Source organism: Malus domestica, chromosome 13, assembly GCF_042453785.1.
Source record: "Malus domestica chromosome 13, GDT2T_hap1".
Lineage (NCBI taxonomy): Eukaryota > Viridiplantae > Streptophyta > Magnoliopsida > Rosales > Rosaceae > Malus > Malus domestica.
In genome coordinates, this window is record NC_091673.1 from 12,269,903 (window position 1) to 12,284,781 (window position 14,879).

Consider the following 14,879-nt stretch of genomic DNA (forward strand, 5'->3'; position numbering starts at 1 on the left):
AACTCACATAAGCACGTAACAAAAGAATTGTGGCGGAATGATCATATTGATTTGTGACAAGGGCTACATTAATCAATTTTCAATTTTTGGAACCATCTTGATGGTGTGGGTCAATTTCATGGACCATTTGTGATAAAAACCCAAAAAGAAATAAACTTATCTTCTAACTAAAATGGTATTTGACGTGGCTTTAAATTTGCTCATTGAAGAATTTTTCGATCAATATTATACATCTCCGTATACACCTCCGACTAAAGATGCCCCAAGGGAGGAGAATTCAAATTTACTGACGTTTTTTTTTCTTTTTGTTCAAAAGAAGCTCAAAACTTTAAGGAGGACAACTTGTTCAAAGTATTTCTGAAAGGTTCATGTGGATCATAATTCGTGCCATTTGCAAGTTACAGGTCAGAACCAAGACTTTCATAATATTTCATGAAGAGTATAACAAAATATTAATATCTTTTAATTTTATTCCAACTGAAACGTCTTATTACTATTTTTTTATAAATCAAAACGAAGCCAAAACAAAACATTTGGAACACAAACCACAAATATGAACAAGTTTAATTTAGTTGTAGGAATCAGGATTAGCCATTATGGAAACGATCAAAGAGTTCTAAGGAAATATGAAGAAAATTGTTGATCTACAATATTCAGGTTTTGACTTGGAGTGAAAGGGAATGCTGATGTGAATAGCTATGCTTGTATCAACCAGTTTATGCAAGTTGGTACTGTACATTTCTATTGTTGTCCGTACTGCCTTGCGACTAGTATAAGCACTTCCAGAAGTTCAATTTAGGAATGACTTGACCTGCAATTCAACATTGGCTGCAATGCGTCGGCTTTTGATTGGCCGTTATTTTTCATTGGCTTTTCACATCCAAATTGGAATATTCTAGGAATTATTATTGGCACTCCAAAAATCTCATTTTTCACTTCAAACTTTTTATAATTATTAAGAAAATTACACTTATAAGAGTGTATTATGAGATTTTAGAAGTACTAATAACAGTTTCCTATTTGATTGTAACAAATATTATCCAAATACACAGTCCTACTCTATTATCTTCTTCAGATGCCCATATGTCTGCAACCCGTGACTATGCCCGTTGTGAAAGTATATAAAGTATTAATAGAGAGGATGATTAGAAATGCTCCAACAATACGTAACAAAAAGTATTAAAAATTCCCGTAAATATAACAGCGCAAGGCACACAAAGTTTTAAGTTGTAAGAGAATATGACTTCTAAAGATCTAATGATATTTCTTTTTACTTGTAAATAAAAAATTTTAGATTTACACGTGTGGATGACAAGTTTAATATCCATTTATCTTCCACATCCCTTAATATAAAAATATATCTTTGTTTTTAAAAAAATGATGTGTGATCTCTAGAGAACTAATTGGTAAGCACAAGAAAAAATTGTGGTTAGTCCACCTCGTGGAGTAATTGGCCATTTCTTATTCAATTTCCAGATGGTCTTTTCTTGATTACATTACAAATTTTCCTTGTACAAAAGTAATGGTTCCCACGTCCACGATGAATAAAACCCATTAAACAATTAGGAGCTTGCGTATACCTTTTGATCCACCTTCTGCCTCAGCCTATAAATACCAATACATCCTCCTCACTTCTTCACAACTCAAAATCTCCCAATACATCATCTTTCTTTCTTAGTCTTCCTCTTCGTCGGTTATTTTCCCACTTCACAAACACATCTCAGAATCATGGGAGTTTTCACATACAAATCCGAGTTCACCTCCGTCATCCCCCCCGCTAGGTTGTACAATGCCTTTGTTCTTGATGCTGACAACCTCATCCCCAAGATTGCACCACATGCAGTGAAGAGCACTGAGATCCTTGAAGGAGATGGCGGAGTTGGAACCATTAAGAAGATCAACTTCGGTGAAGGTAGCACATACAACTATGTCAAGCACAGAATCGATGGAGTTGACAAGGACAACTTTGTGTATAAATACAGTGTGATTGAGGGAGATGCTATCTCCGAAACAATTGAGAAAATTTGTTACGAGACTAAGTTGGTGGCTTCCGGTAGCGGTTGCGTCATCAAGAGCACTAGCCACTATCACACCAAGGGAGATGTTGAGATCAAGGAAGAGCATGTTAAGGCTGGCAAAGAGAAGGCCTCCCACCTCTTCAAGCTGATTGAGAACTACCTCTTGGAGCACCAGGATGCCTACAACTAAACATTGTCTGCTGCTGCATTCATGTGTTATTCAATCTCGTGTCATCTTTTCCATCAAATATTGGTGTGGTTTTAATCCATTTTTATATATATTTTTCCCTTCTAAAACAGTGTGTGGCTTGTACGTGATTGAAGGTTTTGATTGCAGAGTGAATGTTGTATTTAAACTAAAAATTAATGGATCTGATTATTCCTGCAAGGTTTTTATTTTATTTTTATTTTTTTAATGCAAATTTGTAGTTACTAATGTTAAGTTCCAGTTTCCTAACTACTTTACTTAACATATGAGAAGCGACATTTCAATTACCAGCAACTCATAATAATTGAATAACATTTGAATCTCTCCCTCATAATAGCCTAAAGTGATGAAATGAAAACCCTGATTTCGTTTTCCTTGTAAACCATTTTGTAATTCATACCATAAATACGCTCATGGGTTAGAAATAATATGGTTCAAATTCGCATTTGAGCGAAAATTGAACATAAGACATCTCACTTACAAGTGAAGATGAACAACACTAGACCATAATACTAAGTGACATTTATTGTATTTTTAGTTTGCCTATATTACTCTTAGGTACATGATTTTAAGGGTTCAAACATAAAAATAAAAAAATTGAAAAGCATTAGGTTTTGCAAATCATAATTAATGTTTGATGCCTAACGAATCAATAATGCAAAATTATCGAACCTAATGGACTAAAACATAAAAATTACAAACCACTCAAAATTGACCATCTCAAATTTACCAAACCTAATGAACTAAAACAAGAAAAATAAAAACCGTACCAAATCTACCGGACCTAATGAATTAAAATATAAAAAATACAAATCATACCAAATTGATCGTACCGAATATACCAGGCCTAATGACCTAAAATATAAAGCATATGAATCGTACTAAATTGATCGTACTGAATATATGGGACCTAAACAATATAACGTACCTAATTGAAATCACATAATCAAAATTTTGGAAACTTCAGACGTAAACTAGTACCTAATTGTTATTTACAAAACATAACCAACGTACCTAATCGACCAACAGAACCAAACAATGAAATTCCCCACATAGGCCTTTCAATAAACACATGGTATGCATTGGACAGTAATCATGTTTCTGCCAAGACAATTTTTGGTTGTAAATTAGTGCATTCTCTCCACACAATATCATTATGAGAGCTTTCAAAAGTATGGCAATGGAACTGGTTATAAAATATAGACAAAAAAGATGATATCTTGTAGAAAATGAAGATGGATGTTATGTTTTATGGGTGATAGTGAATCTACGGTTACATTTTCAAAACTTTGATGGTGGAGGTTACGTTGCAAACAATGAATATGGCATTGTTGTAAATAGTAGTAAAATATGTGGTTTTGTTATAAGTGACATGTTTGGTGCATTAAAATAAAGCCCATATTTTACATATTGTAAATAGTAGCAAAATCACCTCATTTAATCCTTATCTCTAAAAGACCCTATTTTACATATTGTATATTGCATATACTGTTCAATATATATAGCATGTTCATGCACACAAATTGATATGCCCAAATTTTAAATATGCAAGTTATGTTATAACATGCTACATTGTTATGTTGAATTGTGTGAGTCAAAGAAAAAAAAAATAGAAACACGAACTAGGGTTTACAAACCTAAATCACAAAAAACGAAGAAGAGAAAATCGCAGTTGAGCCACGGCCTGAAGCTGCATCGTGCCACTGCGCCGAATCGAGCCTGCTCTTCGGCCTATGCTGCAAAACGGCACCTTGCAGCCCCATGTGCTTGCTACGCACACTGAGCTCGAGTCCACTTGTTTGGGCTTCTCCCTGCCAGGGCTGCTGGTTGACACCTCACTCGGGTCCACCCAGCTTTGCTGGGCTCCTGCTGCTGCTTGGCTGCCTTCATCTCGGCTCAAGCTCCAAACTGATAACATTCGAGATTATACAAAATTATACACAAAGGATCATTTTTTGGCTTTCTCTTTAGTCCTATGTCTCTTATACTATAAGTGAGTTACCAAACTCATCTCATGTTACATGTTGCGGGGTTTGCTCCACGCCCCACCTTGTTGTAGATAACAACTGCTTTTCAAAATCTTAGTGAAAGATTGGATTTGCTATGTCATGTTTGTTTTTTGTGAAAAAAATACCAATTGAAGCGGACGGTTTCTTCAAACAACAAGGAGATGGGTCAACTATTCAATAAAATGAAATTGAGCATGTTTCCCATCTCTTCTCGAGAAAAAAGGTGGGCTATGCAAAATTGTGCTCAATTTCATATGCGCCAATTCCGCCAAGATCTCTTCTTTAGTTGGGGGAAGAATCCGCATGAATCGGATTTTTTGAGAAACATATCAAGAAAGAATTGGTTAGACAATGTGATCATATCTTCTTAGGGCTATTTTGGATGTATAATGCAATTTCAATAGTAATGCAGTCAGATGTTTGGGTTAGAATCAGCGATCAAGGAGTGGTAACTCATATCACGGGAGGAAACTTAGGGCCTCCTTTTTTCACTGCAAAGCTAACAGCATGGGTGTTCCATTTCTCGGGCCAAGCCAAATTTTCGGCATGTTCTGCTTCGAGCCTGGAACCAACTATGTTGGGGTGCCCACTGCTAAGCCCATTTTCTAACTTGTTTGGCCCGCAACCATTCAAACCCAATATAACCCTAACATCTATGAATTATGATATTCAATCATAAACTACCTAAAAAGAATTAGATCATTGTTCTCTGTATAAAAGTAATCGAATGTTGTTTCATTTATTGAGATTCAAATCAAATACAATCTTACTTGAATCATAACTCCAAATTGCAAACCAAAACTGCTTCTGTATGAGCAAATAAAAAATGGAAAGCCACACCGCTGAATAAACAGAAAAAAAAGAGAGGAGAGGATACAAAATTTGTTTCCCCTACTCTTAACATGCAGAATCATATTTAGATTGATGGTTTTAGTTATAGGCATCAGGGTTGGCCACAAGGTAGTTCTCAATGAGCTTGAACAAACCATGGGCCCTTTCTTTCCCTGCCTTAACATGCTCTTCTTTGATCTCAACATCTCCCTTAGTGTGGTAATGGCTAGTGCTCTTGATGATGGAACCGCTGCCGGAAGCCACCAACTTAGTCTCATAAGAGATCTTCTCAATCTTGTCAGAAATGACATCTCCTTCAATCAAACTGTAATTGTAGACAAAGTTATCTTTGTCAATTCCATCAACCTTGTGCTTCACATAGCTGTATTCACTTCCTTCACCAAAGCTAATCTTCTTGATGGTTCCAACACCTCCATCTCCCTCAAGAATTTCAGCAGTTTTAATTGCTTGTGGAGCAATCTTTGGGATGAGGTTGTCAGCATCAAGAACAAGAGCATTGTACAACCTAGCAGGAGCGCAGACTGAGGCGAATTCAGTTTCATATGTGAAGATACCCATGATGATGAGTGAGAGCTTAGAAACTGATCAAAATAAGAATGAAATGTGAAGGAAGAAAAGAGAAATTGATAATGAAGGTATTTGATGGTGGAAGATATGGAGGTGGTATTTATAGGTTATTGGTGAGGGGATGTAGTGTAATGTGGACCCCTACTGATAGAGAAATTTGGACAGTATTTAGTTTCCCATTGGTTGTTTCCAATTTGAACATTTTAGTCAAAGAAAGGCACCTCTAGAAGTTGATTTTGTAAATTCCAACTTAATACAACTAGCTGGTGTGCTAATTAATAATGTGGAAATTTTTTTAATAGAAAATGTTCTAACACTTGATGATCGGAATATTACAGCAGAGCTGGTGTGCTAAGTCTGTTGACTACTGACTCAATAATATCCTTATGGACTAGAATAAACCTAAGTTCCCTTTTTGATTCACTACATATCTACATATCTGAACTCTTTGATCAACATAAGGACTGCCATGAAACTACAATGTTACTCGTTCCCAAGTGTTTTATTCAAATGGGATCGCATGATTGGTTTAAAATAGGGGTGTGCTATTCATACATCTCATTTTACTTCTCACACACCCCTTAATAATTTCTGTCCGTTGATCTTTTTCAATTCATCTGATCCGACGGTTGAAAATTAAAAAGGTGTGTGAGAAGTAAAATGGGGTGTGTGGATATCACACCCCTTAAAATATCGTCACATTAATGTTTCTGAAAATTTGACATAATATTTATAGCCGGCTTGTTCGAATGAGCCTGAATATTGATAAACAACCAATCGAGTTAGTATTTGTACGTTATATAATCGACTCTATGCCACAAGTTTAGTTCCATTATATACATGCATGCTTGTTTGTTCTCATTTATCACACCAAATGATGCACTAATGTAGTTCAAATATGTGGTATTTCTAGTATTTTCCATCTACTAAAGGTAATGGTCTCACTTAACTCTAAAGTTATATCATGACTTTATATTGCAATAAAAAATAACAGTACTTTTTCAATGCATTAGAAATGATTTAGCTATATTTACAGCCAAATATAACTTTTGGCTATGAATTTTCTTACGCATTGGAGATAGCTTAAATCTAAAGAAGAAGAAAAGAAAGGACATTAAATCTCTTAACCTACACGAGCCTTTTCATAAATAGTGAAAGAACTTCAAGTTCTTACTCTTGGCAGAACTTCAGTCTTTCACTATTTATATTTTCAAAAGATTTACAAGTAGTTTGCTCAAAAGAATTGATGCAAATTTAAGTTTGGGCCCACCGTCACTTGATTATTCCTTTCAAGACGTAAAAAAAAAATTAAAAAAAAAAAACTTATCTTTTGACTAAAATGGGTATTTGACGTCACATTAAAATTGCTCATTGAAGAACTTTCTGACCGATATTATACTTCTTCCTATACACCTCCGACTAAAGATGGAGGAGGAGAATTCAAATTGATGTTTTACTTCTTTTTTATTCAAAAGAAGCTCAAAACTTTGAGGAGGCCAACTTGTTCAAAGTAATTTTGAAAGGTTCGTGCTGATCGTAATTCATGCCAACATTTGCAAGTTACAAATTGAAACCAAGACTTTCATTAATATTTCTTGAAGAGTATTACAAAAATATTAATATTTTTTAATTTTATTCCAATTGGAACGTCTTATTACTATTTTCCTATAAATCAAAACGAAGCAAAAACAAAACACTTGAACACAAACCACAAATATGAACAAGTTCTAATTTAGTTGTAGGCATCAGGGGTTGGCCATTATGAAAGCGATCAAAGAGTTCTAAGGAAATATGAAGAAAATTGTTTTTCTACAATATTCAGGTTTTGACTTGGAGTGAAGTGGAATGCTGTAGGTGCTATATATAGACCACAACAATTGAGAGTCTGACCTGATGTGAACAGCAATGCCTCTAGATCATCAACCAATTTATGCAAGTTGGTACTGTACAATTCTATTGTTGTCCCTGCTGCCTCACGACCAGTATATGCACTTCCAGAAGTTCAATTTAGGAATGACTTGACCTGCAATTCAACATTGGCTGCAATGCGTCGACTTTTAATTGGCCGTCATTTGGCTTTTCACATCTCCAAACTGGAATATTCAATTGTAACAAATATTATCCAAATACAGAGTCCTATTCTATTATCTTCTTCAGATGCCCTTTTATGTTTAGGGATGGTATTGGGACGATTACCGTATCAAAATTCATTTATTAATTATCATACCAAATTTTTAGTATGACAAAATCTATTACCATTACCTTGCTAAACTTTTGGTATATTGAATTTCGGCATGTCAAATAGTTTAGTTGACATAGTATGGTAATGGTAATTACCAATTTGTTTTGGGCCGTTCTTTTGGGCCAAAATTTGAATTTTTTTCCAACCTAATTCAAGGCCAAAACATGTTTTGGCCACTCCCTTTGGGTTTCTAGAACTTTTTTATTTAATTTTGAGAATTTTATAGAGATTCATTAAATAGATGGAAGAATTGCTGAAAGAACCCAATATCCCTAAAAAAATAGTACAATGATTCCTAAATTCCATCTCTACATTCTTTAAAATTGTATAAAATTAACTTGATAGATGAGGCCAGGGAGAAAGACATCTCAATTTGATGAAGGAGGAGATGAGATGGACTTTGGAGAGAGAGTCGCGGAACTGGAGCAACAGAGATGAAGTCGGTGGCTAGATGAGTGAAAAGATGAAGAGTCGCAGCGCAAGAAAGCTTAGATTTTTTTTATTGGGAAAGTAGAGGTTAGATGGTGAGATGATTGGATAAATGATTAGGAAAAAAATATAAAGTGCACATATAATGATAATAATACCGAATTATATATAAATGAATAAATAAATGATATAATTATTATAATATTAATAGTAGTGGTACGGTATGGTATACCATTGATATTAGTTTTGAATATCATTACCGTACCAAAATGTATGGTACAGTACAAATACCGTACCATACCAATGATACAATTTTTTTTGCACAACTTTGGTATGATACGGTTAATATGGTAATTTAGTAAAAAATTCCATCCTTATGTCTGCAGCCCGTGACTATGCTCGTTGTGAATGTCCAAAAAGTATTAATAGAGAATATGATTATACTCCAATAATATGTCAACAAAAATTGAATTATTGAAAAGTCCAGTAAATATAACAGCGAAAGACACAAAGTGTTAAGTTGGGAGGGAATATGACCTCCAAAACATTAATTACTTAGTATTATGGTGCAATGATATTCTTATTTACTTGTACATAAGAGATATTAGGTTCGAACATTTGGATGCAAGTTCAACACCAATTTATTTTGAGAGATTATATTTACACATCCCAAATTACTTCTCCCACATCCATTTAATTTTTTAATATTTTCTACACACCACTAACATTTAATAGAAAAAATATATCTTTAAAAAAATGATGTGTGTGATCTCTAAAGCACTAATTGGTAAGCACAAGAAAAAATTGAGGTTAGTCCACCTCGTGGAGTAATTGGCCATTTCTTATTCAATTTCCAGATTGTCCTTTCCTTGATTACATTACAAAATTTCCTTGTACAAAAGTAATGGTTCCCACGTCCATGATGAATAAAACCCATTAAACAATTAGGAGCTTGCGTAAACCTTTTGATCCACTGCCTCAGCCTATAAATACCAATACATCCTCCTCACTTCTTCACAACTCAAAATCTCCCAATACATCATCTTTTTATCTAAGTCTTCCTCTTCGTCGATTATTTTCCCACTTCACAAACACATCTTAGAATCATGGGTGTTTTCACATACGAATCCGAGTTCACCTCCGTCATCCCCCCCGCTAGGTTGTACAATGCCTTTGTTCTTGATGCTGACAACCTTATCCCCAAGATTGCACCTCAGGCAGTGAAGAGCACTGAGATCCTTGAAGGAGATGGTGGAGTTGGAACCATTAAGAAGATCAACTTCGGTGAAGGTAGCACATACAACTATGTCAAGCACAGAATCGATGGAGTTGACAAGGACAACTTTGTGTACAAGTACAGTGTGATTGAGGGAGATGCTATCTCCGAAACAATTGAGAAAATCTGTTACGAGACTAAGTTGGTGGCTTCCGGCAGCGGTTGCATCATCAAGAGCACCAGCCACTATCACACCAAGGGAGATGTTGAGATCAAGGAAGAGCATGTTAAGGCTGGCAAAGAGAAGGCCTCCCACCTCTTCAAGCTGATTGAGAACTACCTCTTGGAGCACCAGGATGCCTACAACTAAACATTGTCTGGTGCTGCATTCATGTGTTATTCAGTCTCGTGTCATCTTTGCCGTCAAATATTAGTGTGGTTTTAATCCGTTTTATATATTTTCTTCCCTTCCAAAACAGTGTTTGGCTAGTACGTAATTGAAGGTTTTGATTGAAGAGTGAATGTTGTATTTCCTTTCATTTGCAATAAACTCAAAATTAATGGACCTGATTATTCCTGCAAGTCTTTCTTAATGCAAGTTTGTACTTGCTAATGTTATGTTCCACTTTCCTAACTACTTTAGTTTACTGAACACATGAGAAGCGACATTTCAATTACCCGCAAATCATAATAATTGAATAACATTTGAATCTCTACCACATATAGCGTAAAGTGATGAAAGGAAATCTCTGATTTCGTTTTCCTTGTAAACCATTTGGTAATTCATACCATAAATAACCCCATGAGTTAACACACCCATGATGACGATTTTAAGAGCTTGTCTTTCCTCATCCTTATGTGGCATGACTCACCTCCATCCGCGGTTCTTGCTTCTTGCATTCGAATTTTCTTAGCTTATTTGATTTCTGATTTTTAAATTAGTGTGCCTCACGCCATATATGTTAGGATCGTACAAGTTCATCAAACCAATTCGCTAATTTTATCAAATATGGATCGTACAAGTTCAACTCACAATTCATCAAATATATGCACATGACTTACACGAGTCTATAGACCATTTCCCTCTAATTCAATAAAGTCACTATGAAGTATAAAATGAACCTTTCATGTGCGAAGTTTACCGGACAACAAAGGAAGGTCCGTAGTCCTAAAAAGACTCGCAATAAGGAATCAACAGTTGGCTACTACTGCAAAAAGCTCATTGTAAAGGCATTGTAGGCAGAAGGGAAGCAAGGAGATTTTGACTGAATAATTAGTTCAACAATTTGGTGGGTGAGAATATGAAGGTAAAGTCTCGTATCGGTGATTGGACCAAATTTTGTTGTGGTTACAAGAAGTTGAGCTATTTTTTATATTGTCAATTAGTTTTATGGTAAAATCTAAACTTTCTTAATGATATCAGAGCAAGTTGTTTCACATGTAAAGCCTAACGGCCAAACATGTGCCCCATGCTTAATTTGTATTGCCCATGTGTTAGACTTTAAAATTCGCCAGATGCGAAGAAGTGTGCTATAATAGTAGGACAAAATCTTATAACCGTAAAAAACCAAACCTTACAAGGGCTTAGAATAAGTTTATTTTATTTTATTTTTATTTTTAAGTAACGATGGCATTCATTGATAGGAGCCCAAACAGCTCAGAGGTAGTACATCAAAGATTACAAGCAGATAGAAAGACCATTTACAAGCAATCCTGGACCAGAAGATCCAAAATAAAGTTTGGTGGGGTAATAACCATTCGCAATGGGTTCCAATTGACAAGCTAAACTGAGCAAGTTGATGGGCAACACCGTTGGCTTGGTGACGAATATGGGAACACAAATATTTAGTGATTGTGGGAAGAAAAGCCTTTGTATCTTCCACTAAATGCCTGATTGATGAACAGTTAGGAAATCATTTGCTAGTGCTCTCAGAATCTGAAGAGAATCACCTTCGATTACTAGATTTTTAAAACCCCTTGTCACCGCCCAAACCACACACTCCCTAGCTGCCAAGGCTTCCGCGCGCATGGAGAGGGGATGACACATTTGGAAAATTCAGGCAAGCAGCCGCCACGAAAAATCCCAGTGTCGTCTCTTACAATGATACTCACACCCCCCAAAAGGTTTCCCCACGCCAAGCACCATCAAAATTGAGTTTCAAACGCCTTGAGGGTGGCGTTGTCCATTTGGGAGGACCAGGATTTTGGCCAGGGGCCTGAGCAAGGGGGTGTTTTCCGACACAAATTGTTGCCACCATGAGAGGACCTTAGTCACCATTAAATCTGGAGAATCACAGCGGTCATTCCAAAGCTTGTAGTTGCGGGAGTTCCAAATATCCCAACAAATCATCATGAAGACTTCCAACGTATTTAAGGGGGTAGGTTAGAAAGAAGGTCCAACACCCAAGCTTTGAAGGACGGTGAATCCTGGAGGTTGGTAAGGGCCCAAGAGGGGAGAACAACCAAGCACATCGAGCATAGTGACAATCCTTAATAAGGTGGGACACTTACTCCACAAAGGAGTTGCATAGTACGCACAATAGATCCGTCGTAATATGTTTCAAGCCCAAATTTCTCCTTGTGGGGAGAGATTCAGTGCACAAACGCCAAAAGGAGACACGCACCTTTGGGGTAACATTTGCGTGCCAAACTTCGGACCACAATTCGGAAAAAGGATATGGGGATGAAGAAGATGAACCATGTTGAGCACTCAGCCGAACCCATTCCCTCGTGACGTGGTACGCCGTTTTCACCGAAAAAATGGCCTTTTTCTCATGGTGCCAAATGAACTGATCAGCCACATCACGTAGACTCAGAGGAATAGAGCGAATAAGGTCAACCTCCACCGGGGAAAGGAAAGAATTGAGAAGATCCACCCTCCATGTTTTGGACACGGGCTCAATCCAATCTGCTACAAATTTCAGACTACAATTAGCCGGCCTTGGGGAGAAAATCCGAAACATGGATGATGGGAGGGAAATTCAGGGGTCTTCCCATAATTTTACCGATTTTTCATTCCCAATTAGCCATCGCAAACCCCGAGATTACACATCTCTCGCATTGCAAATGCTCATCCAGCAGAAGGATGAGTTAGCTACTCCTCGTATCAACTTCCTTCACAGTCAACGTCTTAGTAAACTAATTTGTACTGGTAAATGCATAACGGTGGAAATGTCGAAGGCTATCTGTCCTTTTTTCTTTTACTTATGTATATTTTTAAAAATTACTTGTTTTCTCATTTTCTATTAATTATTGCTTTCTGTAATTTTTCTTGATTTTATTAATTGTCAATTCACGTAAATTCAAATACTCGCACACCTTTTACTTGATTAAAGACTAATCGCAGAGTCTAGCTACTCCAAAGGCTAAATATCATCGAATAATTTACATATAAGTAGTATATGTATTATTTATTTAGATTAAAATTAAATACAGTATTGCTCTTTAATCATATCCGAACTGCAAGTCAGAGAATTGCTTTGGTATGATGAAAATTTGAAAACCACACACTTGAATAAACAGAGAAAACAAGACACAAGTTTGTTGCCAAATAGATGGTTTTAGTTGTAGGCATCAGGATTGGCCAGAAGGTGGCTCTCAATAAGCTTGAATAGACCAAGGGCCTTGTCTTTGCCAGCCTTAACATGTTCTTCTTTGATCTCAACATCTCCCTTAGTGTGGTAATGGCTAATGTTCTTGATACTAGAACCAGTGCCAGATGCCACCAACTTAATCTCATAAGAGATTTTCTCAAGTTTGTCAGAAATGACATCTCCTTCAATCAAACTGTAGCTATACACAAAGTTATCTTTGTCAATTCCCTCAACCTTGTGCTTTATATAGTTGTATTCACTCCCTGTCAAATGGAAAAATAAGTTAGAAATTAAGATACTAGCTAGTGTTTTTGATATATATATTAAATAGATAAAATTAACAAGTCAATGGAGAAGATGATGAAAATTAAACAAACCTTCACCAAAACTAACTTTCTTGATGGTTCCAACACCGCCATCCCCCTCAAGAATTTCAACAGTTTTGATTGCTTGTGGAGCAATCTTCGGGATAAGGTTGTCAATATCAAGAAAAAGGGCATTGAACAACCTAGCAGGGGGGATGACTGAGGTGTATTCGGTTTCGTATGTGAAAACACCCATGATGATGACTTTTAAGAGCTTAGAAAATGAGCAAGGAAATTAAGAATGAAAGAAGGAAGCAAAGAGGATGATTGATGTTGATGTGAGAAAATTTTATCACCAGAGGGTAGTATTTATAGATTTGGGATGGAGGGTACGTGTACAGTAACCCCCTATATGTAAAGGATTTCGGACAAAATTTGAAGTTTACAATGGAGGTTTTCCATGTGAAATGAAAATGAAATATAATTTTCAATTGCATGCATAAAATATGTTATTTAGTTTTACAGTCGAGTAATATTCTTCTTCACTTATAAGTGAGAGGTTTTAGGTTCAATTTTCGCCAAAAGCAAATTTCGACCACATTATTGCTAAGCCTACCTCATTCCCTTAGTGTAGATAATATGGTTTGTTAAAAAAAAAGTTAATTACATGCATAAAATATAAAACAAAAAATGCATAAATGTATTAAGTCAAAGAAAGCCACAAATATAATTTATAGAATCAATGCATAAATGCATAATTGTCCAAAATCAAACTCAATATTATCGTCATTTCCAACAGGTAGAATAATAGTGAATACACTTGGATTTTCTTGATGATCATACAATCGATATCAACTATATATTAACTAACAACACCAATTAATTCATGGTTAATCATACAAGAAAAGGAAGAAGATGCAAGTATTTAACTTCGACATAAAAGACAACCTTAAATGTCGGTGGGCTGTTTGATCATGACATGTTTACAAATCATAATTTGGATAATACAATAATAAGCGGAGAGAAAGGCAGTACAAGTAGGGAGAAAGACTACACACAAATCTCATGATCAGTTGGTATAATATACGGTGCAGCATACAAAAACGCCGTCTTGAAAGAATAAGATTTATGTCCTCGTAATTCTAAGGGTATTTCTGTAAAAAGAAAATAAACATTTTATTTTTTGATCAATTTTCAATGGCACGAATTCCCTGATTTAGTAGATTAAGAGGAAGGGATCCGGAGATAATCTTTTTCCTTTATATTTTAGATACTAACAGAAAAAAAAAACTAAATAAGAAAAAAAAATGTGTTCCTTAGTATTACGGTATAATGATATTCTTCTTTATTTGTAAGTGAGATGTATTAAGTTCGATTATCACCAAAAGCAAACTTGAACCACATTATTCATATGGTTAACTCATTGTGGGGTTTAGTTCA

General features: G+C 35.7%; 4 protein-coding genes across 4 annotated transcripts; 2 read left to right on the forward strand and 2 right to left on the reverse strand.

Moving 5' to 3' along the window:
* The first annotated feature begins 1,630 nt into the window (after positions 1-1,630).
* LOC103452840 (major strawberry allergen Fra a 1-3-like) lies at positions 1,631-2,406 on the forward strand. Its single transcript, XM_008392374.4, has one exon. The coding sequence runs from the start codon at positions 1,729-1,731 to the stop codon at positions 2,206-2,208; it is 480 nt and encodes a 159-aa protein (XP_008390596.2). The 5' UTR covers positions 1,631-1,728; the 3' UTR covers positions 2,209-2,406.
* A 2,543-nt stretch (positions 2,407-4,949) lies between these two features.
* On the reverse strand, positions 4,950-5,731 carry LOC139190369 (major strawberry allergen Fra a 1-3-like). Its single transcript, XM_070810523.1, has one exon. It carries the CDS (start codon positions 5,643-5,645, stop codon positions 5,166-5,168), a length of 480 nt encoding a protein of 159 aa, XP_070666624.1. The 5' UTR covers positions 5,646-5,731; the 3' UTR covers positions 4,950-5,165.
* A 3,581-nt stretch (positions 5,732-9,312) lies between these two features.
* Positions 9,313-10,106, forward strand: LOC103452842 (major strawberry allergen Fra a 1-3). Its single transcript, XM_008392377.4, has one exon. The coding sequence runs from the start codon at positions 9,432-9,434 to the stop codon at positions 9,909-9,911; it is 480 nt and encodes a 159-aa protein (XP_008390599.2). The 5' UTR covers positions 9,313-9,431; the 3' UTR covers positions 9,912-10,106.
* A 2,818-nt stretch (positions 10,107-12,924) lies between these two features.
* Positions 12,925-13,787, reverse strand: LOC103452843 (major strawberry allergen Fra a 1-3-like). Its single transcript, XM_008392378.4, has 2 exons — positions 13,512-13,787; positions 12,925-13,397 (listed from the first exon to the last, which is right to left on the reverse strand). The coding sequence occupies exons 1-2, from the start codon at positions 13,693-13,695 to the stop codon at positions 13,102-13,104; spliced, it is 480 nt and encodes a 159-aa protein (XP_008390600.2). The 5' UTR covers positions 13,696-13,787; the 3' UTR covers positions 12,925-13,101.
* Positions 13,788-14,879: the final 1,092 nt, after the last annotated feature.

Coding starts and splice junctions, on each gene's coding strand:
- LOC139190369 (XM_070810523.1), bottom strand. CDS start 5,645: ATGGGTATCTTCACATATGAAACTGAATTCGCCTCAGTCTGCGCTCCT.
- LOC103452843 (XM_008392378.4), bottom strand. CDS start 13,695: ATGGGTGTTTTCACATACGAAACCGAATACACCTCAGTCATCCCCCCT. Junction 13,398..13,511: donor GAAAGTTAGTTTTGGTGAAG/GTTTGTTTAATT, acceptor TCCATTTGACAG/GGAGTGAATACAACTATATA.
- LOC103452842 (XM_008392377.4), top strand. CDS start 9,432: ATGGGTGTTTTCACATACGAATCCGAGTTCACCTCCGTCATCCCCCCC.
- LOC103452840 (XM_008392374.4), top strand. CDS start 1,729: ATGGGAGTTTTCACATACAAATCCGAGTTCACCTCCGTCATCCCCCCC.